Consider the following 21,961-nt stretch of genomic DNA (forward strand, 5'->3'; position numbering starts at 1 on the left):
TACAAAGATAAGAGATTTTTTTGTGGTGGGGTGAAGTTATATATGTGTATGCATGTTTACACACACACAGAGTAAATGATAAGGGGGTTGGGGATGCCTGGAGCAGTGGTCCTCCAGGGGGGTGTCTGAACGGCCAGCCCTGGCTTGCCTCTGCTACAGCCCCCGCTGCCAGCACCCCACCTCCCTTCACACACCTTGGCCTGGCTCTGAAAGGGTATTCAGGGGAGTGGATCTCAGACAGGTGAGGCCAGAACGCCGAGACCCATGGTCATGGAGGGATATGCATTTCCAGTTGGCAGGATTCCCAGGAAAGGGAGCTAAGGAAATTCAGGACTTTCCGTCAAGTCAAGAAAGTCAAGAAAATTTGGGAGTAAGTCAAGGGCGTTTATGGCAGCTAGGCAGGAGAGGGGCCAGGTCAAGACCTTAGCGACATGGACAGCATCCATGGGCTAAGGCCTTGGAAGCCGCTGTGTCAGAGAGAAGATGGAGGGCAACAGCACCCAGTGGGCCGCTGAGGGGTGCCTGCAACTTGGGGAGAGAGAGACATTGAATAGCACCTATAGTTTTGCTTAAAAGCCAGTAGAGTTGTACCTTAGAAACCAACCAAAAGAGAATCTAACAGGAGCTGAGGTGGAGCGTGAGCTATGAGAGAAAGACAAAGCGAGGGAAGATGAGGGGAAATGGGTCCCCTTCCCTTTGTAGCCCACCCCCCAGTCACTCTGGCTGCCGCCCACCTGCCCTGTGCACAGATGTGTAAACAGTAAAATAGAGGTTCCTCTACAAAGAGACTCTCCTCTCTGTCTAATTAGGAATAAATAGTAACTTCTCTTAGAAGCAATATTTATTCAAAGACCTGTGCTAACATTCTTAAATATCTGCTAGCCATAATAAAGAAATCAATGTGGCTGGGTGCGGTGGCTCACGCCTGTAATCCCAGCACTTTCGGAGGCTGAGGCGGGCGGATCACGAGGTCAGGAGATCGAGACCATCCTGGCTAACACGGTAAAACCCCGTCACTACTAAAAATAAAATAAAAATGCAAAAAGCTTAGCTGGGCGTGGTGGCGGGTGCCTGTAGTCCCAGCTACTTGGGAGGCTAAGGCAGGAGAATAGTGTGAACCCGGAAGGCGGAGCTTGCAGTGAGTCGAGATCGCGCCACTGCACTCCAGCCTGGATGACAGAGCGAGACTGTCTCAAAAAAAAAAAAAAGAAAAAGAAAAAGAAATCAATGTACTTTATGTTCTTAGCTCCCACAATTTTGCGTAAATATTTGCCCTGGCATGCTTATACTAGTCCAAGCGGGCGTTAGGTCATAGCCTGTTCCTCTTCCTTATTTGGAGATGTTTTTACCTTTCTCAGCATTTCACAAGTTACTTCCTCCTTCCTTTGTTTTCCTCTACCTTTGCCTCTTTTAAAAAGTTCTAAGTTGCTAGCCAATCAGGACAAATACAGAATGTGAGGTCCCGTTCCGGCCAATGGAAACCGGATACAGCAGTAAGGTGAATGCGTCAGGTTATAAATGACCCTGTCTCCTTTGTTCGGTGTACTGTCCTGGCAAAACTGCATTTTTGCTTTCTGCAGAAAGTAAAAATGACCTTGCTGAGAAAATTAAATTTATGTTCAAGTGCTATTTCTTTACAGCACCAAGTAACAAGCATTTCTAACAAATGTGACCCATATAAGGCTGAGGGACCTTTTTGTGAGCCAGGACAAGGAAGGGCTTAGTGGATGGCCATGGGCAGGTTCTCAGTGTGCTGGCTCCCAGCTGTTCTCTAGAGAGGGAATGCCACACCCAGCCACATGCAAGTGCAGGGCTGACACAGCCTGGAGGTCACAGCTGCCCCAGGGCTGCAGAGTCCTGACTGGACTCTGAGAGGCAAGCCGTTCCCCTCCCCTGTGCAGTGCCTTCTGCTGTCCCTGTGCAGGGACCCTGGCCTGCAGAACACTTCCTGCAGGTTAATGAGCAGCCCCCTGCTGGCTCCCCATCACTATGCCCAAGGTGGGGAGCTGAGAATGCCACACTCCTCCTGGGGCTGCCAGGGGATCAGCAGCCGTATCTGCTCTCCAACTTCCCAATGGATCATAGCCCTCCTATTAAGTAACTTTTGTAGGTCTTGGGTTTTCCTCCTGACTGCTCTGACCTGCTCACCTTGAGTTGGAAAGAAGCGAGGGAATATCTCGTATTTCTTGCGACTCCCCCTCTGCACCACCTGCCTTTACATGAGAAAATGCACAGCTCTTCATCAGGCCTTCTTTCTAACTCTCCCTGCTTCCTAGAAATCTGGGCTATTGCCCCCCCTTGCCCCGCCCCCACATTCCTGCACTAGCAGCTCCACGGCGGTCACCTTCCTCTGTCCCCTCTTTTTATTTCCAACAAGAGATAATATCTTAATGGGAGAACGGAGTGGGGCATGGCAGAAGAGCTATAGAATCTGAGTCCCACAGGTCATGCCAGAAAATAGGAAAGGACTGGGGCTAAATGACAAGATTGCCAGGAGAACCTCAAGGAAACTGCCGATTGCTTTGAAGGTGAACTTCATGGGTGACCTTGAGATGAGTATGCCTGGCAGCCCCTCCCTGCAGTCATGGGGATGTGCACTTGACCAGCTGTTATGCTTTGCAGCACTTCTAAAAGGAGGTGGCAGGGGAGGCCCAAGGAGGGGCTGATTAATTATTTGTTAATTAACAATAGAGTACCCAAATTTGTGAGTGATTTACTTAAACAGACAAAAGCCATTCAGTTTCACCTGGAAGACATGATTATTCCCTCTCTGATACACTTTTTGAAGAAGACAGAAGGATGGAGTTGCAGCTCTTGCACAGATGCTGCTCAGAGGCTGGCACCTTGCATGTGAAACCCATGCATATGAAATCATGGGGCTTGGGGCCAGTAAAAATATTGATGGCTGGTGCTCTAAGGCACTGTTCCTTAAGAGAGAATAAAAATGAGCCACCTCCAGCCTGGGCAGTGTGCTGTGATGGTCAGGAGCAAAGGTGAGAGTGGTGGGGCCCACTGTTGATTCCCAAACACAGATGCCTAGTGGGAGCAAACACACGGAAAGATGCCTCCACCTCATTAGTAGTGGGGGAAGTGCAGTTCAAAACCATAGTGAGACACCGCTTCACACACATGAAAGACGGCTGTTCAAACAAAAGGAAAACATGTTGGCCAGGACGTGGATAAACTGGAACCCTTGTTCATTGCTGGTGAGAATGTAAAATGGTACAGCCACTGTGGAAAGCATTTTGGCTGTTCCTCAGTAAGTTAAACATAGGTATAACAGGCCAGGTGTGGTGGCTCCCTCCTGTTATCCCAGCACTTTGGGAGGCCGAGGCGGGCAGATCACCTGAGGTCAGGAGTTTGAGACCAGCCTAGCCAACATGGCGAAACTCCGTCTCTACTAAAAGCACAAAAATTAGCTGGGAATGGTGGCGGGCGCCTGTAATCCCAGCTACTCAGGAAGCAGAGGCAGGAGAAGCTTGAACCCGGGAGGTAGAGGTTGCAGTGAGCTGAGTTCGTGCCACTGCACTCCAGCCCGGGCAACAAGAGCGACACTCCATCTCGGAAAAAAAAAAAGAAAAGGAATAACATATGAGCCACAGTTCTCCTAGGAATATACCCAAAAGAATTAAAAACAGGCTGGGCATGGTGGCTCACACCTATGATCCCAGCACTTTGGGAGGCTGAGGCAGGCTGATCACTTGAGGTCAAGAGTTCAAGACCAGCCTGGCCAACATGGTGAAACCCTGTCTCTACTGAAAATACAAAAAATTAGTTGGGCATGATGGCGGGCACCTGTAATCCCAGCTACTCAGGAGGCTGAGGCAGGAGAATCGCTTGAACCTGGGAGGCAGAGGTTGCAGTAAGCTGAGATCGCACCACTGCACTCCAGCCTGGGCGACAAGACCGAGACTCTGTCTAGAAAAAAAGAATTAAAAACAAGTGAAATAGTACACAAATGCTTATAGCAGCTCTGTTCACAGTAGCCAAAAAGTAGAAACAATGCTAATGCCCATGAACAGATGAGTGGATAAGAATGTGGTATATACATCAAACATTGAGCCTTAACAAGGAATGAAATACTGATGCATGCTGCAATGTGAGCAAACCTTGAAAACATTATGCTAAGTGAAAGCCAACCACAAAGATCATATATTGTTTGATTTCATTTATATGAAACATATGGAACAGGTAAATCCATAGAGTCTAAAAGCAAATTGGGGTTTGTCTGGGACTGGGATGGGGAAAGGGGACTGGGGAGTGTCTGCTTAATGGGTACAAGGTCTCCTTTTGGGATGATGAAAACATTCTGAAACTAGATAGTGGTGATATCTGGATGATAGTGTCAATGTACTTAACACCATGGATTGTATGCTTTAAAATGGCTAACACGGTTAATTTTATGTTATTACACACATTTTGTTATCATAATTTAAAAAAGGAAAACAGCCAATGCCTGGTCCTGCTCCGGGGTTTCGGATATGCTTGGATTGGTGTGCAGCCTGAGTGTGCGCATCATTAAAGCTCCAGGGAGTTCCGTGCAGCTGAGTTTTCGAACCTCTGCCCCAGAGCCAGCCTGTCTGGCTCCACCACTTCCTAGTGTGTGACCTTGGGCAACTAGTAACTCGCTGTACCTGAGTTTCCTTAGCTGTGAAATGAGGACCATGTAATTACCTTCCTATAGAGCTGGTATGAGGGTCAAGTGGGTTAATATATGTAAAATACATGTCTGCACACGAATCTATCACCATTTTCTGAGCCTGGAGTTTAGATTTCCTCCCTAACCGGCTTAGTTGTTCTCTTTGCACCTGGCAGGTGTCAGCTCACATGCCGCCCAGGTGGAGAGACCACACTTCTGCTACCCTGGGACAGTCCCAACAATGCTGATGTCACTGCATTCTTTCCCATTAGGCTTCCTTTAGATCACTTGAAAAATAGTTCTATTTTGGATAATAAATTATGTGGCCACCCTCTTAACCCTCTTCTATAGCATGCTACATATAAGTAGTGATGAATGGTAAGTCCCTTAGCAGATTAGAGAGGGCAACTTTATAAACAGTGCATCAGAGAATTAGTCTGCTCCCCCAGAAGAGAGGCTTTTGAACCACACAGCTACTTTTCCTGCTTCTTAAAAAATAAATCCTACTTTTCTTGAAAAGAAATTTTGCCAAGGAGGAAATCTGATCAGCTTATTTCCTCCACTCATGACTCAGTTACCTGGAGTTATAGGGAAGCCTTCCTGATTTGGTACACGTTTTAGAAACAATCATATTTATTGCACAGGAATTGTTCCCTTTTTTGTTTTGTTGCTGTGTCCTGTAGTGGTGCCCTTTCAGTCGGCACCCAGACCTGCCCCATGCACATCTACAGCCGAGTTTCTCATTCCTTTCCTGATCTAGTCCATAGTATTATTAAAATGCTCATTAACAGAATGCCCACTTAACACGAAATACTTGGTTTCATTTGGAGAAATCCATTTATCTGGAGGAGGGCTACACATAAAGTATCACTCTTGATGAAGTATAGAAAACTGAACTTATAAGTCAGTTATTCAAAATGTGTCACCACATAAATTATGGGAAATTTTACATGCGCATTTGAGAGGGAAAAACCTTCCCTTTTTCATTAGGATTGTATTATTTATATAAATTGGAACCTCATTTTTCCCTGAAACTGTATCTAATTGAGTTTGCCTCAGCTGAAATCTCGCGTCTGACCGCAAGCAGTCACACACACACACACACACACACACATGCAGATTGAGGCATGCCCTGTGAACATCCTTTCCCTGATGCTCTTCTCTGCTGCTGCCAAGCCCCCACTCCTTGCTTTTTAATTCTAGTCAGTCACTACGCTGCACGTTATGACTTAACCTTTCATAACCTTCTTTTGCCTTATCCTTCCCCTTTGATGCCCTTCCTCTTACTTTTCCTCCTCCACCTGCCCTGATGAAGTTTGCACCATGCACTGCATCTCTCTCTCCCCCTGGCTTGGCTGGAAATGAGCTTCTGCAGTCTGCTGTGGCCACTGTCACAGGATCCTGCCTGCCTGAGGACACACATCGCATGTCATCCATCTTTGAAGCACCCTGGGGCTCATTTCCTTTTAATTTACAAGCTTTTCAGAAACTTCTGCCTTTCTGAAATTGTCATTGTTAAGCATTCTAAACATTCAAATGCCTCGCAGGTGGTCCTGCTTCATAAGACTGAAATACTGTCTGATAGCTCACCTTCAATCATGTCTTCCAGTTTTGTTAAGGGAAAATAAAATACCAGCTCGGGCGCGGTAGCTCATGCCTGCAATCCCAGCACTTTGGGAGGCCGAGAAGGGTGGATCACTTGAGTTCAGCAGTTCGAGACCAGCCTTTCCAAGATGGCAAAACCCTGTCTTTAGTAAAAATACAAAAATTAGCCAGGCGTGGTGGCACGCTCCTGTAATCCCAGTTACTCAGGAGGCTGAGGCTGGAGAATCCCTTGAACCAGGGAGGCAGAGGTTGCAGTGAGCCCAGACCACACTATTGCACTCCAGCCTGGGTGACAGATTCTGTCTCAAAAAAAAAAAAAAAAAAAAAAATCAAATACCAGTTGGATACTCTTTGTTTGCTCATTTTAAGAAAATGTCTTGCCAGGCGAGAAACCATCAGAGAGCTTATGTGACACGGTATTTTGTTGGCTGAAATATGCATCCAGACCAAATAGCTTCTGCCACTTTTCTTCTTCTAAATACTTAAAATGCCATCCCCCAGGCGTTCCATGGGGGCACTTGGCCGAAAACGAGCGATCGTTTCCTACTCACCTCACCCTGTAGAAATGAGATTCGTAAGTTCCATTGTCCTGCCCATTCATGGTGATCAGTTCACATGAAGCTGGCATGCTTCATGGTTCTTTCTTTGCTGCTTCCTCGGAATCAGTGCAGGATTTCCAGGATGCCAGAAGATAGCTCGAGATTTGGCTCAGGGATTCAGCTTAAGGAGTGTCTGTCAGGAAGGCTGTGCCCTGAGGATAAGGAAATGCAAAGACAGAGAACACCCTCTTGGGAAGGAAAGTTGGCCTTGCCCTTACCCAAGACTGTGCCAGCCACCACAGATGAGAAGCAGCATTCTCCCCGTTCTCACCTCACCAGGAGCTTTGACAGACCTGAGCTGCTCTGCCCAACAGACCCCAGGGAGTGCCCGTTCGCCTCATCTGGTTTATGTTGCATTGTTCTGTCTTGAGTCCTGTCGACACCTGTATCTGAAGAAAAGCCAGTGTGGATAACAGGTTCTGGAATCTTCCCTCCCACTTGATTCTTTAACAAAGCATTAAAAAAAAAAAAAAAAAAGTTGTAAAGCCTTTCAAAAGGGGGCAGCATCACCTAAGGAGAGGAGGCTGCAGGCAGCAACAGGAACATATTTCTAGTTTCATCTTTCTAGTTTATTCTATCACTAGGGAGCTGAGCCATCCTGAGTAGCTCTGTCTGGGCCTCAGTTTTTCTAGTTTATTCTATCACTAGGGCACAGAGCCATCCTGAGTAGCTCTGTCTGGGCCTCAGTTTTTCTCACCATCAAAACAGCAAACATCATGCCATTCTAAGAGGATCTGATCCCATTTAGAAGAGCCTCTGCTGAGAGGATTGTTGATTGCCAGCTCAGAGTATACTTATTGTAACCAAAACATATCCCTTAACCTTGAAACAGAAATCAACATCTGAATTCCTCAATAGCCATGTCAAAAGATCTACTCAGGCTTTTGGTAGACTTGATTACATGAGTCAAGATATAATTTTATTTGTAGGATGGACACCTTTGAGAAATGGAAACAAAATGACCATCTCTTTTTTTAAAAAAAAATAAACAGAAAGATTTAAGGTATAGCATCTCCTGTTTGTCCCTGGAAGTGTATTGTGCAGTACAGTAAGGGGCTGAAGTCCACCAAATCCCTTTTTGTTGTATGAACAGATCGATCCATCTTAGGCTGTGTGATGGGTGTGCTCGTGAGACAGCTCTGTGAGGATCTCTTCAAGAATTTTGGCAAAGGGAAATGAACCATGGCAGTCTGTGCTGACTCGAAATAGGGATGTTTACCTTGAACATGCTCAGCTTCTTGTCTGGTAGTGATCTCTGATCAATTATAAGTCAATGAGAGAGGGAGACAACGTGTTCTCTGTGGTACGTCTGAGCCCTTAAAGTATTCCAGGGACACCCTGCACTCTCAGGGCCCTATCGGGTTCTATGGGGCACTTGTGCTGTCAGGGCCGTGCCCCTGCTGCCTGGTGCTAGCTCTGCATAGCTCCTTGTCCCTGTCAGTGGAGTAGTGTTTTGTCATCACAATAGAAGTCAAATAAAAGGAAAATAAGCTTTGCTGAGATGAGTACATTTTAAACAGAAGCAATCAAATATGTACATATATATACGCACACACACACCCATGCATACATAAATGTTTGTGTGTGTGTAAATTTAAAATTAGGACCCATGTCAAAAGCACTTGTGGCAGATGATACTGGTTTATTTTGAGCTGGCACTCAGATCTGAAAACGGTTAGTTTCCTCTTCTTCCTGTCTTCTCTCCCCAGATGCGCGTATGAGGGTCAAATCACTGATGTTTTACACTGAATGTAATGAGTTAATTGCCTATCAGTGGTGTGGTAACATAGACACAGAGAGTTTTGCATTGTCTTTGGTGGGCGCCATTGAATTCGACTATCCATTGAATGACAGCAGCTGGCCTGGAGGAAGTTTAAATCCCACCAACCAAAGTCCCATGAAGCCTGAGACAGAAGGTTCTGTTTGCTTAGTTTTCTTTTCTGTTATTCATTGCTTTTTCTTAATGATTTATCTGGTTGCACTTGCAACTCCTGAGAAAATTTGATAAGATCATTACTGCCAACATCTGTGGATTTTGGTGCCAACCTTTGGTGAGAGCTATGACTCACTTCCCTACAAAAAAAGAACTTGATATTAAAAACATGTATATATTGACAAGCTTGGACAGGAAACCAAACCTCTCTTGCAGGCAAGCAGTGGCCTGTCCCTCATGAACTTTGCCACTTTGTAGCAGGAGACAACCAAGGAAACTGGGATAATGGGGGGGCCAAGCTGTTTTGACTCCAGACTGCATGCATTAAGCTCTTGGTTTTCCCTTTGATTTCGTATTGATATGAGTCAGGACTTTAAAGGACTCAATACTTCACAATGTTTTCCTCCCACATTATTCTGTGTATTGCTTTCTAAATTCTGCGCACAAATTCCAAAAGTAGGGAAAGAAGGAAGATAGAAATGAAACACAAGTATTCTCTGGACAGTAAAAAGTTTTTGGCTTCCCATGGGTTGAAGGTTGAGAAACACTGTTGAGTAGCAGAACTGAGGAGAGGGTCTGGTGGCTTAGGACCACTGGACCCTGCAATCGACCTCCTTGGGAGCATTGTGGGAGGTGGGAAGAGATATTTGTTAATTGTGTAGAACAAATTAGGGGAGAAAAATCATCTGTTCTATTGAAATTCAGTTAAGTTCCAGAGTCACAGATGAAGGCCTCATGAGGAGCCCATTGTCTGAAGATAATCAATATCAGAACTTCTAGGAGGACTTGGGATGGGGTGCACTTTTGCCTTCTGACTTTCTGCCATTCAAGGTCATCTCACTGTGGCCCTCATGAGGTCATTGTCACCCAAAATAGGTATCAGAGAAGAAGGAAACCACATATATTAGACACTTCTCATGTGCTTTATCTAAATTACCTCATTTAAAGCTTGTAACAACTTTGAAGGAAATGGAATTTTCCCTATTTTAAAGATGGGGATGTACCACTATGTGGGGTCTATTCCCATTCCTTACCTTAAAAAGTAGACAATGCAAAATGTCCAGGATGCTTATGACAGCAAAAAAAAATTACGAATTAAAACCTGAAATCAATATGAAATGGAAGGGAGCTGTAAAGTTCTTTTAAGGGAGTATTCTGCACAGACCTTCCTTAAGTGCTCAGGGCACTTACAGGACAGAGGTGGATTCACAGCAGTGTTGAGTGATCAATCAGGCAGGCATAGTTGTGGTGAGGACCCAGGACAAGAGGAACTGGGAGTTCCATGTCTAGACAGGGTGGAGTGAAGACAAGCAATTAGATATGTGGTTGTGGAATGCGCTGCCATGGACATTGTGTTTCTGGGATGTCAGATGGGGCATGTGTGCTTTAGAGATAGCAGGTGGCATGGGTAGAGGTGTGTTCTTCGACTACCACAGCTTTAAGCATCCTCCAAAACGTGTGTTCACATGTGTGAGTGCACGTCTGTGAGTGTGTGCACATGTGCATGAGTGTGTGCATGTGCAGTCACTGTCAGCAGACGTTATGGATGAGGAAACAGAACAATGTGGAAGGTCCCAGTGTCCATGCTCTGGCTATATGCTAAGTGACTACTGATGAGGAAAGATGGGGTTTGCATTCCCCCTGGATCTGGGGGTGTTTGTACAAACCAGCCATCCAGCAAAACACCTTTTCAGCCCCAGAACTGTGAATAGCAAAATCCCTTCTCTGGTTTGCTTCCTGTGCTTCATTTAGTCTTCTAGATCCTGCAGGGTTAAATAAATCTTGAGTTGCGTCTCCCTGAGTCCTCACTGTTGCCATGGAGGTGGATGTAAGGCAGAGTTTATTTTGCGTGGCTTATTTGCTTAGTAATGACAATGATGGCTGCAGAACTCAAGGACTCAAGGGAGCAATTTACATTTTTCTGTAGGAGCCTAAATAGGCATTGACGAGTTTTCTGGGTGTTAGTTTCTTTTCTGTTATATCACGGTCACCTGTTTCCTATGGGAACGCTGTACCTGATGGCCAAAGCATCAGGCATCATTGATGTTCAGTGTCTGCAGGGAAGCACTAGAAGCACTAATGGCGTAAAAAGCAGCCTTCATGGAGTGCTTTGTCCTTTGGCTTTAATATTTAAGCACAAGAAAATCTGTGACTCAATTTTTTTTCAGGAAAACAAATGATAGTATAACTGGCAGAGCAACAGCATTTGTGTCTGAGCACAAATAATACTGGGCTATTGTTTAATATGATGGATTTCCTTTATATCTTCATTTTAAATATGGAGAACTAGTTGTTCAAATGAAATCTTACCCACAAGCTTATTATGTAAAATATGAAAGCATAGTGACCCAGAGGGTCATCTGTCTATTCATTCAGTCTCAGGAAGGTTGACTGAAGGGCCCTCCACCTACCAGGAACTGTTTGGAGCTGGGATTACATACAGTTTTCAGTAAAAATGAGTGATAATTACTGTCTTCATTGAGTTCACATCTTAATGGGAGAGAAAGATACAAACAAGCAAGTATAATAATCATAATAGCTAACATATATTGGGTACTTACTTTGTGCCAAGAACTCCTTTTTTTTTTTTTTTTTTTTTTTAAGAAGTGGGATCTCACTCTGTCTTCCAATGACACCAGCATGGCTCACTACAGCCTCAAACTCAGGCTCAAGAGATCCTCCCACCTTAGCCTCCCAAGTAGCTAGGACTAAAGGTGTGCATCACCACACCCAGCCAATGTGCCAAGAACTCTTTCAAGCTCTTTTACATTCAGTCACTCATTTGATTCACATGATAGCTTTGTAATGCAGGAACTATTATTTACCCCAGTTTTACAGGAGATAAACTGGGGTAGGGAGAAATTAAAAATTTGCCCAAGGTTTGTATCTTACTCCTGACACCAAAAAATACCTCGTCTAAGGTCAAAAGAAGGAATCAAACTCAGGCAGTGTCTCCAAGGTCTGTGGGCTTAACCCCTGTACTGCATTGGCTCTCAGTGTTGACTGTGTCCATGGTAACAGGTGCTGTGGAAGATCTGCCAGGGCTAGGAGAGAAGAGGCACCAGGACACAGCATGGTACCATCTTGTTTTCAATTTGAAGTTAGAGTGCTGGTTCTGCTGGTTCCCCAAATGCTCTTTCTGCACTAGCACTTACATGATTCTGTTAAGCAGACCTTAGGGAGAAAAGATTCAAAAAGTTTGTGTGTCCTGTAGCCTGCTCCCCCTGGTGCAGAAATTGCCCCTTGAGAGCAATTAGTTAGTGTGTTGGTTTGTATTTCTTTCAGCTTATTGGGTATCTGTCACTAAGTACTGTACTGATGGTCCCAGACAGTCTTCATAGCATATTGCTTATACCACATTGTCAGTTTTCATAACTTCTAAAAATTAGAAGAAACATAAGCCCCCTCCTGGCAACAAGTGGAGTACTTCCCAAGATGACCAAGACTGTTGGTGTCTTCCCCATGAAGATGTATTTCTTGATCAGTTCCTTCCTCTTTTCAATGTCTAAGAGCTCATTCTGACAACGGGTTAAAGTTTTAAGGAGGCCAGTTCACACCTGCAGGTTGGTCAAGAAGTTTAAATGATTCTAGCTGCTAAGTGTTCTCTTAGTGGCTTAAAGAGTCTGCCATCGCCTTCATGATTAAGAAAGGGAGCCTCACAGCATGAGTCTGGACTGCAGCATCTTCTCCAGCTTTCCCTGGAAAGCTACAGGCAGGGCTCGCTCAGGCCATTCAAGCTGACTGCAGAAACAGCTGCCGTTCAAGCTCAGGTGGACGGATTGGAACTTTGTCTTCACATGTGAGCATTCATACGGGGAGAAGTCATCTCATACTGATTTGGTTTTCTGTTTGTCTCTTCCCCAACAGGGCTGTTTAACGACACCCAACTCCCCATCCATGCACTCACGTTCCCTTACGCTGGGTCCATCCCTCTCACTGGGCAGCATCTCAGGGGTGTCCGTGAAGTCGGAGATGAAGAAGCGCCGAGCCCCTCCTCCTCCAGGTTCAGGGCCACCTGTGCAAGACAAGGCATCGGAAAAGGTAGGGCAGTGGGCTGTTCTCACAACCAAAGCATCTTTTCAGTGACACAGTTGATTCTTCCAAAGCTCCCTGGGAACACAGTAATCCTTCATGTTTGTGGCTGTAGCGACTGGAGTGTTGAGGGCAAATATTTAAGCTTTATTTAGAAGTAAAGGCAAGACGCCAGGAAGGGCTCATGATTTTAACTCTGAGAAGCTGAGTTCCCCAAGGCAGTCAGGATACACCCAGCAGCCCAGTCCTGCTCCCCACACAGCCTAATATGTCAGATCCACCGTGCAGCTGTAAAGATAAGGATGCGGTCTTCTTCCCTGGACTGAGATGTTTCTGACTGACTGCATCCCAACTTCCTGTGGAGGCAGCATGCCACAAATGCCAACATTTACAGAAAGCAAATTCAGAGTCCATTCATTCTGTGGCAGGACTTTATTTCCTAACTCTTGCCGCTTGTGTCATGTGGCCTAGCCCAGTTGCATAGTTTGAGAGTGTCACACCCCTGCTCGTCTTTAGGTTCAAAGCCCCTTTTTGCTCATTTGCTCTCAAAATATCCTAAAAACTAAGTCTGTGCCTCCTGAATGTGAGGCTTGGCCCCTGGATCTTGATTAAAAGTTATAGCAGCAGATACCAAATGGCAAGGTCCTGACATGTCATGTAATTTCCTTATCAGCCTGCTTGTCGGTTTGTCCAGGTATGTCCATCTGTCCATCTGTTTTTGCAAGTCGGTCCTCTGGTCATCCATCTCTGTTCCTTCATGGGTGTTCTTTATCCCTGGGTCTCAGAGACCATCCTGCTCCCATCCTTAGTCCTTCATATCCCTAAAAATCTATCTGAAAAGCCTGTAGTGCAATACATTTTCAAAGAAAATATTTTTATTTTTGCGTCTCTTAAATATTTTCTAGGCCGGGTGCAGTAGCTCACGCCTGTAATCCCAGCGCTTTGGGAGGCCAAGGCAGGAGGATCACCTGAGGTCAGGAGTTCAAGACCAACCATGGCCTACATGGTGAAATCCCATCTCTACTAAAAATACAAAATTAGCCGGGCATGGTGGTGCATGCCTATAGTCCCAGCTACTCAGAAGGCTGAGGCAGGAGAATTGCTTGAACCCAGAACGCAGAGGTTGCAGTGAGCCGAGATCACGCCACTGCACTCTAGCCTGGGTGACAAGAGAGAAACTCTGTCTCAAAATAAAATTTAAAAAAAAAGAATATATACATACATCCTAATGTAACTGACTTATTTCGAGTTCTTCATGTTTTATTAGCTGTGTTTTCATAAAAAGAAATTTAGGCACAAATGGTACCTTTTTGTTGTATGCATCCATGATAAGATGATGCAAATGGAAAACATGAAGCTGTTTCTTCTGATTATCTGCAGTGTGTCTCATTAATTTTGCTTTGGCTTAGGATAGGTATTTCTTTAGTTAGTAATAAAAAGTATGACTTCCAGGATCAATATTATGTCAGCTTTTTTCTTTTACTAAGAATTGTATTTTCTTAATGCGATAAAATGTAGATGGTGAACTGTACCAGCATTTTAAAAATTTCTTCCACCCAGAAAAGATGTTGTATTTTTCTGCATTTAATGTGCTTACCCACAGTGGATAAAGCCTGCTTGAGTGGGAAAATGTGCAGTAAGTAGAGAATTGGGAATTCTGAATGAAAAATAAATAGTACTTTATACCCTGTAGAATGAACAGAGTTTCCTCTGAGGCAGTAAAAGCTTTTTGCTGAAATCTGTTTTATTTGGCACAGAATGCGTGGAGAAATTGGCTCATGGAAACCATCTTCCTTTTTAAGCATATGAGTGGCATATGGATTAGATTTAAGCATTTGCTATGAACCTACTTTTTTAAACTGAAAGGTATTTTGTTATTTACTAGTTTCTGGGAAAGGAACCCAAAAATGTATTGTCGTCGTTGTTGGGGAAGAACGTCAATTCCTTCTTCACGAACTTCCTTCCATATAAAGATAAGATGTTTGTTTGGGAAGCCTTATTTATATGCAACTGTTACTAACACCAGTGTCCTGAACAAGGAGGAAAGGTTCATTTTCAGGGGCATGGCTAGTTTGTAAGAAAATGAGAATGCCTACATTTGTATATTTTAAAATATTTTATATCAACTAGCTTAAAAAATTCAATATTTGCTTCTTCAGGTTCTAACGGTGGGATAATTTTAGCCATCCTCCAGTTCATCTGAAAATTTTCTAAAAATTGTAATCATTATGTTAGTATTTGTCACCTGATTATGTATTCATCATTTGATCATGTGTGTTTATTATTTCTAAAGGTATTTTTTGAAGAGGTTTTCCCAGAGGTGTTAGAGCCTGGAGGTGACCGAATGCTCTCCTCAGACCCCATGGCTCTTCCCACAGTACTGTGAATACAGCTTTTATTATGTGGAAACTTCAGACCAGAATGATTGATTGTACACATTAAGGCACCTTATGCTCTCAGGATTTCTCAGACTTGAGCTGGCATCAGATCACCCAAAGGGCTTGTTAAAACACATTTTCCTGGGCCCCACCTGAGCGCTGATTCAGTAGGTCTGGATGGGGCCTGAACATTTGCATCTTAAGTGCTGCCGCTCTGGCAAACCCCACTTTGAGAACCACCCCTCCATAGCAAACTACCTCCCTCAGCTGCTGGCTCTGAATTTTGACTACTCAAAGGCAACAGATCTGCTAAGAGATTCTTCAGTAGGAAAGTTACCTGAAAATGAATCCATCTATGCTGTAGAATAATAATTACATGCAGTTTTCCATAAAGTTAGTTTAGGCCTAAAGTTATGTGTTAAAACACATCAGTAGCGTCCACTCCTTCTCACTGGGACCCAGGGGACCCTCATCCGGGAGGACAGAGGAATTGTCTGTTCTGCACAGGATTTTCTTCCTGCTTCATCTCCTGGGGCCCACACTGTCGTCTCACCATCGTGCCGTGTAGAGAGGGTGAACTCTCCCTTTGTCCTGGACCCTAGGCAGCTGCTGGAATTCTTGCTTGCTGCTCTTGCATTTGGGTTAGAGCCCCCTTCCTATACTGAGTGATATGGTTTGGATGTTTGTCCCCTCCAAATCTCATGTTGAAATGTGATCCCAGTTGGAAGTGGGGCCTGGTGGGAGGTGTTTGGGTCATGGAGATGGATCCCTCATGAATGGCTTGGTGCCGTCCCCATGGGGATGAGTGAGTTCTCTCTCTGGTAGTTTACCTGAGATCTGATTGTTTAAAAGTGTGTGGCAGCCTTGCTGACTTTGCTCCGTCTCTCACCATGTGACATGCCTGATCCGCCTTTGCCTTTCACCATGAGTAAAAGCTTCCTGAGGCCTCACCAGAAGCCGAGCAGATGCTGGCATCATGCTTCCTGTACAGTCTCTGGAACCATGAGCCAATTAAACCCTTTTTCTTTGTAAATTACCCAGTCTCAGGTGTTTCTTTAGAGCAACACAGACTGACTAACACACCAAGTCTTTAGCAACCCATTCCGAAGGAGAGTTTGTTTTCCTCTTATTTGCTCATGGTTTCCTCACTTGTTCTGCTCTTGAGCCAGGATTAAGATTGTGAGTAGGGGCTGTCAACACAGATGCCTGGGTGGGCATCCCTCTGCTCATCTCCAGTCCTCAGTTTCCTCTGTAAAATGGGAACAGTAAGAACAGCACTAGCCAGTGATTGCTGTAGTGGTCAGACATAGATCTCATGGCACTTGCCTGGGTTCCAATCCCAGCTTGGCCAGCAGTAGAAATGGGAGCTTGGATGAGATCACCCGTCTCTGTGCCTTGTGTCCTTAGGTGTGTGCTCTGCTTAAAGGTGGGAGATGAGAGCTGGCCACAGTGCAGTGGGGGACAGAAGCAGCCAGCATGCCTAAAGCAGGGAGGGCTGGGCAGAGGGGGTGAAGGGTCCATGGCCCCAGCCGGGGTTCTGTTAACCAAGTAGCAGATTATATTTAAAAATTGAATTTGCTATTGCTGCAAATACCAAATGTACTATTAAAAAATCACCAAGGCGCTGCAGCAGGTTCATTCTGTTAAACAATACCAGCATCCTCTCCTCTCTTGGTGGTATTTTCCCTTCTCAGCCACAAACCACAAACACCCTACTCACTATTCCATACCTTCTGAGGATTCTAGAGAAGAGAGCTGCTCATCCCTTTCAGTCCTGATAGCTTCTGTTTAAGAAGAAGAAAAATCACCGGGCATGGTGGCTCATGCCTGTAATCCCAGCACTTTGGGAGGCCAAGGTGGGCAGATCACAAGGTCAGGAGTTTGAGATAAGCCCAGCCAACATGGTGAAACCCCATCCCTACTAAAAATAGAAAAATTAGCTGGGCGTGGTGGCGGATGCCTGTAATCCCAGCTGCTTGGGAGGCTGAGGTGGGAGAATCACTTGAAAACGGAAGGCGGAGGTTGCAGTGAGCCAAGATCGTGCCACTACACTCTAGCCTGGGCAAAAGAGTGAAACTCCATCTCAGAAAAAAAAAAAGAAGAAGAAGAATCAATTACTGTCAAGACACCCTTGTGTAGGGGACTCAGTTTACCTATTAAAGATTGACACAATACTCTATTCTTGCTGGCATCTTTCTTTGTATAATACTTGGCATGTTACAGAGCAGGTTTTTAAAACTTTTTTGGTATTTCATTTAGGTGATTAAAAATAAGTAACTTGTGGAAGTTTACTAATCTGTGTTACCTAATTTTAGTTTTCATTATCCACAGATATATAATACATATTCATTTATTCAGTCAGTATGCAGTTATATGCTTACTTTTGTGCAGATACAACTATAAATCCATTTTTATTGTAATTGACAAGTAATTCAAAAATATTTTAAAGTTGTTCCAGCTTTCTTTTTTCGCTGTTATTTGAATTATTGCATTTATTATGTTTAACACGATACAATTCCAACTTGACAAGTCTGTTTCTCCGTGATCTCAAGATTATTGCATTGGGACTGAAATTGCTAGTGATGTTGGCCATTAAAATAAGTGATGGTGGAGGCTGTGTTGTGATCAGTTATTAGTATAACCCAAAATAGACTTTTCTATGAAAAATTTGCTTGAATATTGAATTCAATTCATTGAATTCATTGAAAATTCAATGAATATTGAATAACTGCTATGCACAAGGCCTTGCACTTGAAAGCATGAATTGGTATTTATTACTCTAATATCTCAGCACAGTGTATACATAAAAAGATAGTATTTCACACTGTGTGAAGACTGAGGACGATCTGTGTATGTTAGACATTTAATGGAAAGCATTATTACTTGAAGTTCCATTTCCTGGATCTGGTAACTAGAGTATTACAGGAAGTGATAAAACTATGCTGACCAGCCTCCCGAAGACACGTTTCATCAAGAACTGAAGTGTCCATTTGATCATCAGTCACTCTGGTGTGTTCTTGATCCTGTTCCGCAGAGAGGACACCCAGGGGGAGGCAGATCTTGGCAGCCACTGTACTGGGAAGGCCCTGAGAGCTGGGCCGCAGACCACTTGGCCAACAGATGCCAGACTCAAGTGTCCTCTCTCCATTTAGGCCTGAGATTTTTTGCTTATTAAAATGAGCATTCATATTTCCCATCTCTCTGAGCTGGGATGTTGAGGTCATTGCAATACTCATCTTTGCAGACTTCTTCCTGCTGTCCTTCTCCTGGAGTGAAGTCTGCCTTCTGTTTCTTATCACATGCCTTGTGGTGGTGGTGAATTGGTTACTGATAAAGTGGATGATGCCTGGAGACATTGAAAAATTACTTTTCACACTAATTAGAGGGCTCTGATCTTTGCCGGGTGTATCTCATGGCCACTCCTCAGCCAGTTGGCCTCCTGGAGTGCTTTGTTTGGAAGGAAGGACTCTGAGGTCGGCCGAGGCTCAGCAAAGTAGAGAGAAGTCCTTCAGTTTACCATGAGCTCAGGAGGGGAGGACCATCTGGGCCCACCCAGAGTATGAGATGATGACAGAATCTTTAGACCCACCTTGATAGCGTCTCTTCTTGTACACATCAACCACATCGACCTGTCAGGGAATCCTGCCTGTTTTCCTTTGAAGTGTATCCAGAATCCAGCCACTTCCCTCTGCTCCCACCTGCACTCCTGGGCTCAAGCACTCCCATGCCCCACTGAGATGTTTCCTGGTGCACTGGCTTCCTAACTAGACCCTGCTTCTGCTCATGCTCCTCTCCACTAGAGAATCTTCTTTACACCTTTGCTAGAGCAACAGGTATCTAAACAGAGACAGGGCCATGTCATGCTTTAAAGTCTCTGCTGGCCTCACGTCACAGTTGACTGTGCCAGCTGCGTCTCTCCTGCTTCTCCCCACACCCAGCAGAGCCTTTCACCTGCCTCTCCCTAGCATCCCGTTCACCTCCTCACTGCACCAGACCTTGCTTGGCAGTCACTGCATCCCTGAAGTCTTGCTGGCCACCTCCACCCTCTGGTAACTCTCTGCCCCCTTCCCTGGTTTCAGGTTTCTTTCAGCCCCTGCCAGACTAAGCTCAGGAAGCCAGGAATTCTGTGTTCCCTGACACATCTCCAGTGTCTAACACTGTGCTCATTAAACCAGTAAATATTTATATGAACTTACTTTATGTGTACATGATTTATTTACCAAACATGTGTGGGTTATCTCTGCTGTGCTCTAAATGTTGGTGTCCTCCAAAACTCAGATGTCAGAATCCTAACTCCAAACACGATAATGTTTGGGGAGTGATGAGGTCATGAGGGTTGAACCTCATGATGGGATTAGTGTCCTTATAAAGGAGAGCCCAGAGAGCTCCCCTGCCCCTTCCACCATGTGAGTGCAAAGCAAGAAGGTGCCCTCTGAACCAGGAAGCCGGCCCTCCAGACACAAGTCTGTCCACACCATGATCTTGGCCTTCAGCCTCCAGAACTGTAAGAAATCAGTGTCTGTTGTTTATAAGCCTCCCAATCTATGGTATTTTGTTATGGCAGCCTGAAGGGACTGACACAGTTTCTCAGTGAAAAAAACATGATTTCAAAATGTGCGCAAATAGCGAAGGAATTGCTTTCCTCAAGGAGCTGACTTAGTGTTTAAGGAATAAGTCATGGCAACTTTGACGAGGACTTGGAATATTTATTCCTCACTAAGAAAAAGAGTTGTAAATGGGCCACAAAAAGTGCAAGTGCCAGAGCTAGAGAACAACCTTATTTCCCTCAGTGCGAGGTGGGGCAGGGACAGTCTGTCTGGGCACAGGTAGGAATAAGGGCACAGGCAGGCCCATTTGCAGTTTGCATGCCACCTCGCAGAGCAGAGCTGCTGCTGCTGCTGCTGGAATGGCCAGGGAGGTGCCTGCCCACCTGCCCTTAGGAGGGCCAGAGCACATGGGGATGCATGGCACAGCACTGTCTTATGGAACCTCCATGAAGGGCTTGAGGGGCGCAGGGCCCTAGCAGCAGAGGGGAGGCTGCAGGAGCAGCCGTGTGGGCTGGAGGCTGACATTGCCGCTTATCACACAGTGAGCGGCCGAGCTTCTGCTTTCTGTAAATGGGTGCAATGGCTACACACAATATGAAGATGGGAGGATTCTTCAGCACCTGCTCCCCGCCCCTCCCTCTCATTTCTCCCCACTCCCTGCTCTGTGTTTGGTGCTTTTCTGCATCTGAGATTTTTTTTCTCTTAGCTATCTGGCTGTCTTTTTAAATTCCCTTCACTCAGTTTGGTCATCCGATGTCTCTTAACCATGTCTCTTTAAAATACACACACACACACACACACACACACACACACACACACACACACATCCCACTTACTTTGCTGTGCATAAAATGTCTCCCCATGACTTGTTAGATTTAACCCTCACAGCCATCCTGGTGTCCTTGCTAATTATGATGTCTATTGTTATCTGAGCTGTGGAAACTGAGTCTCAGACCAGGCTGAGCTGCATGTCAGAGATGCCTGCAAAAGAAGAGCAAAGAAGTAAATCTGGGTTTAGAGCAGGGACACTTTCCCTTTACAACTTTGTATGGGATGAATAAAAGCCTTAGGGAGGAAGAAGGTGTCGCCATCAAGGTGGGGTTTCTGTGTATCCAGGGACCCATCTTAGAGTTTCACATACTTCAGATCATATACACAAACCAGCTGCGAAGACTTTCTTTCAGATGTGGCAGAAGTTTTCCCACTTCCTCCACTGTGAACTGAATAACCCAGCTTCATATTCTGGAATGCCGTGGGAGCGCTCTGTTTCCCTTTCATGTTATAGTGTCCATACTCCAGTGAAGGTCAAGAACAATGAGTGGTGTTAACATTTTGTGTTTTGCCAGCGGTTGGTAACTCACGGCACATTGTTCTGTCCCCCAACAGAACTGAGGGAGTTCAGATCACCCCTTTGCTCTCTGGGGCTGCTCTTGAGTAAAACACCCCCAGGCTTTGCACACTCAGCCTTCAGGCCAGAAGGGAGGTTTCCTTTATAGCCACACCCCCTAGACCTTTCAACTTCTTTTGTGTGTTTGTTCCTACGTCTTTTGGGGCCTATTGTGAATACTTTAGTCTTTCAGAAAGTCAAAACTCTGCCTTGAACACAAGGCCACCGTACACTCTGTTCCCACAACAACATCCTCTCCCTGACCTCATACTTTTTTGTCCGAAGCAAAATGCAGCCAGTGACTTCCTGGACAGGAACCTGCACCCTCCCCAGTTGCGTCTGTCCCTGTAGCAGAGTGAAAAATACTCTTGGTTTGTTCCCTGTTCTTCTGGGTTCCAGAATTCTTTCCAAAGTCATAAGTCATGCTCTGCTGTTTAGTTGTGGGCAGCAGCCTAACAAGCTGGGGACTTGGGTGTCTGTCGCATCAGTGGCCCCGTCCCCCCTGCTGGCATGATGAGCTCTTTCAAGAAACTGGACTCTGGGTGTAGCTCACAGCGTTTGTGACTTTCCAATTCTGTGTCTTTGTAGCAGCCACCCATGTTGTCACTCATCTCGTAGTACTCCTTGGCGAGGGTAGTGATAGACGGATATGAGGTGGGACCACAAGCAACGAGGTTGAGACAGATCCAGGGCCCTCCACTTCTCACAGCCTTGAGCACACAGCTTGTATTTGCCATCCACTTGGCTGACTCCCCAGCTTGGGACTGTGACTTGTTCCCCATGGTGTCCCCAGTCATAAGCATATGCCTGGTGTGTGGTGGACTCTCAGTAGACATTTATG

The 21,961-nt window shown here is 45.2% G+C and overlaps 1 protein-coding gene across 4 annotated transcripts in view; it reads left to right on the plus strand.

Annotated features, from left to right (window-relative positions):
- COBL (cordon-bleu WH2 repeat protein) overlaps positions 1 to 21,961 on the plus strand; it is a 298,657-nt gene that overhangs the window by 166,789 nt on the left and 109,907 nt on the right. For all 4 annotated transcript variants that reach the window (XM_054559166.2, XM_054559167.2, XM_024250351.3 and 1 more), the window contains one exon: positions 12,644 to 12,817. In XM_054559166.2, the coding sequence (XP_054415141.1) occupies positions 12,644 to 12,817 (174 nt within the window). The remainder of the gene's footprint in view (positions 1 to 12,643; positions 12,818 to 21,961) is intronic.

This window comes from Pongo abelii, chromosome 6 (assembly GCF_028885655.2).
Source record: "Pongo abelii isolate AG06213 chromosome 6, NHGRI_mPonAbe1-v2.0_pri, whole genome shotgun sequence".
In the NCBI taxonomy this organism is placed as follows: Eukaryota; Metazoa; Chordata; class Mammalia; order Primates; family Hominidae; genus Pongo; species Pongo abelii.